The 3,043-nt window shown below is 35.6% G+C and overlaps 1 protein-coding gene across 1 annotated transcript; it reads right to left on the bottom strand.

Moving 5' to 3' along the window:
* Positions 1–1,969: 1,969 nt before the first annotated feature.
* Positions 1,970–2,628, bottom strand: LOC136772989 (uncharacterized). Its single transcript, XM_066726291.1, has 2 exons — positions 2,574–2,628; positions 1,970–2,496 (listed from the first exon to the last, which is right to left on the bottom strand). Exons 1-2 carry the CDS (start codon positions 2,626–2,628, stop codon positions 1,970–1,972), a joined length of 582 nt encoding a protein of 193 aa, XP_066582388.1.
* Positions 2,629–3,043: the final 415 nt, after the last annotated feature.

Raw genomic sequence — 3,043 nt, 5'->3', positions numbered from 1 at the left:
TTAAATTATATTATCGTCCGTGATTCTCATTTAATATGATTTTCGATAGCTTACACTGATTGCTCGAGTTCCATGGGGCCGCATGAACCCGATTGAGCTATTTACTACTCATGAGTAAATTCTCTTGACAATCATGTGCTTCATGTTTTTCAGTCTTTTACTGACGATATTTATGCTCGGACACATGGCTTATTTAGATTATCAAAATCTTCAATAATTTAATTTACATAAAACCACGTTGGGCGCCATTTGTAATGGATTCTTCTACCACGATGGGCTGATCGTGATAGCTATCTTCCTATTACCTTCGGCCGTCCTTGCATTCGGTACTTTCAGGGCGCCAGTTGGTCGTGTGGGTGACCAACAACCCATCGTTAACATAGGGGTCTTACCCCGCCATTCCAATCGTATGCATTTCCCAATGGGCTGATTGGTAGTGCATAGAGGACGGTACGGAAGCCTGGTTTGCTCAGTGTGCTAGGTCGTGGAGAGAGGGGAGGGTTCCTTACAGGTAGCCCGAGCCTCGCGACAATAGACACACTCTCCCACCCACCCACTCATACATATGAGGGGAGGTGAGGAGACGAGTACGTTATCGTGATCTTTTCTCATAAGGGACTGTCAGGGTGGTGCATCCCCGCAATGCCCAAGTCCGTGGTGCCATGCGCGTTGCCATGGACTTAGCGGCGGCACCCGGCATGCAGCAGAAACCTACCATACCTGCACAGGTCCCTTATGCATCGATAGCATACAGTGTGTTCGTTGCGTAGGGAGCAAGCTCACCTCACGCACACGGACACACTCATCGGTGAGCCGGTGTGGTGTACGTCCGCCTTGCGCGACGTCCCAGGCCCGACTCACTCTCTTATTTCCCCCTCCTCAGGGGACTAGAGAATTCGCCTTTCGCAGGAGTCCCTGTGCCCACTTCTCCTCGTCTCAAGCCACCAAGTTACTTGGCACAGCCCTGCCTTGCTCGCTTGGTCGGCTTGGACTTTTAAGTGGAGCGCCGGTCTTTTCATCCGGTCTTCTGACGGTCCACAGGGATGTTCCTAGACGGTACTTTCTGTCCACTCGGAAACCTATGCACCGAGTCGGTAATGTAGGGTTTGAAATAACCACTACTAATCGTTAGCTTTTCTTTAATTTCTTTATTAAATCCGGTATCTTGATACGTAACGAGAGAACCTCGTTACAATATTTATGTATTATCAATTATCTGCAAGTATATTAAATTGTATTACGTAAAATACCAAAGGTCATACAATAAATAGTTTTACACTTTAGACTTCAAAGAAACTTTAATCATCACAAATCTTATACATTAAAAAAATTAAATTACGCATATTGCCAATTTAATTCTAATGGTAACACATTCATAACAATATAAATGTAATAAATGACAAACATAAAATTTCTGATTTTAATTCGAAACAAATAAAATTAACTTAGGAACATACATTTTATCTTGAAACGATGAACTTTTTATATATAATGTATGATTTCGACTATCTTTGAGTGCTTTTCAATCCAAAGTTAAAATAAAATTTTTCCAGTAGAAAAAATGTTCAAGGTGCATCATAGTCACTTAATTATTGTGTATCACCGACCTGAAAAATGATACCTTTCCTTAGATTACATATTATAAACTTTGATAATGTTTACTAACCTTCAAGACTATCTTTCTCTTACAGTTTACTCCTCTTTAAAAATTATAATTGAGTGAGTACTTCTTTTTTAACTATAATACTTTAATATATTATTGTTCAAGCGTGCTGTAAGATGTAAATATGACTGGCTTGTTCTTAATACCTTAGGAAAAAATTCCAGTCTTGTTCTGATTTTGAACTGAAAATTATAATCTATATAAGTATATATTTCACAAATTGATTAGTCCTAACCAAAAAACATAAACAAATGCAATTACTTAATACTTGTCACATAATTTTGTTAACTTAAAATGAATCTATTTTTATGTACGTTTTAGATGCACCTTTAGTAAGGATAAAAATTCCTTTTTCAGTTCAAGGTTCTCACGATGGTGCTTTTCTTTTTGCTTATAAAAATCTTCAGGTTTCACATTTTTTTTAATGTTCGACCGCTTTGTAATTGTTCTTTTTGGCATTATGTTTGAGCAACAAGCGTTTTCATAATTCTTTTCAGGGTATAATACACTGTAAGCCAAAGAAACTGGATTCACTTCTGGCATTGGATCCATAATTTCATTAATCACATTAAAATGTACCCAAGTTTCTCTACTGTTGCCTGTTTTTTGGTTGTTATCTTTTATTTTCTTATATTTTTGTTTCAAATTTTTCCATTTGAAAGAACATTGCTCTGGAGTAGCGAAGTGCCCTTTAGATTTAAAAACGCAAGCAATTTCTTGCCATATTTTTTTATTTATGCAATTTTTTTTATTCAAATGCTCGGACTTAACCCTTACTTCTTCCAATAATAATTTAGTATTTTCTAATGTCCATTCGAATCTGTTATTATTATCTAAGAAAAATAAATATTTGAATAGTAATTAAACAAGTAAAAATATTTTATATGCACATATAAAAAATCAATTTCACCTGAGCAATCTTCTTGTATCTCATTTATAATAATTTCGAAGTCACTTTCTTCCATGTTCTTTTCAATAATCTTAAAAAAAAAGAAATAGTATTACACTATTTTACTGCTATATTTTTTAACGAGGTTATCTTTAATTTTTTTATTCTTTACACTTGCAATTTGGTCACTTCCCATTCTTTTCAATCTGGATTGACTTTTGTCGGAAGGCGACAATCCGGATCGGTATAGTAATTTTTGAGTTGATAGTTGCATGACTGCAGAAAAGTAAATCTGGATTGAAATGCCAATCTTTAATCGTAAGCCTCCTTAATTTATCTTTTTACTAGATATATATTATATCATTTTCAAAGAATTGATATGTCTTTCTATCAATCCTAACAACCTCATAATAGATGTAATGAAATAAGTATTCTATATTCAAAATGGATATCTATGCGTGTAGTGGGAAAACTATTTGAAGCTGAAAAGA

This window comes from Prorops nasuta, unplaced genomic scaffold (assembly GCF_024137725.1).
Source record: "Prorops nasuta isolate Cenicafe-Biocafe unplaced genomic scaffold, Cenicafe_Pnas_1.2 PNAS00001, whole genome shotgun sequence".
NCBI classification, from domain to species: domain Eukaryota; kingdom Metazoa; phylum Arthropoda; class Insecta; order Hymenoptera; family Bethylidae; genus Prorops; species Prorops nasuta.
The sequence above is the reverse complement of the archived record's forward strand: the minus strand, read 5'-3'. Positions and strand labels throughout refer to the sequence as shown.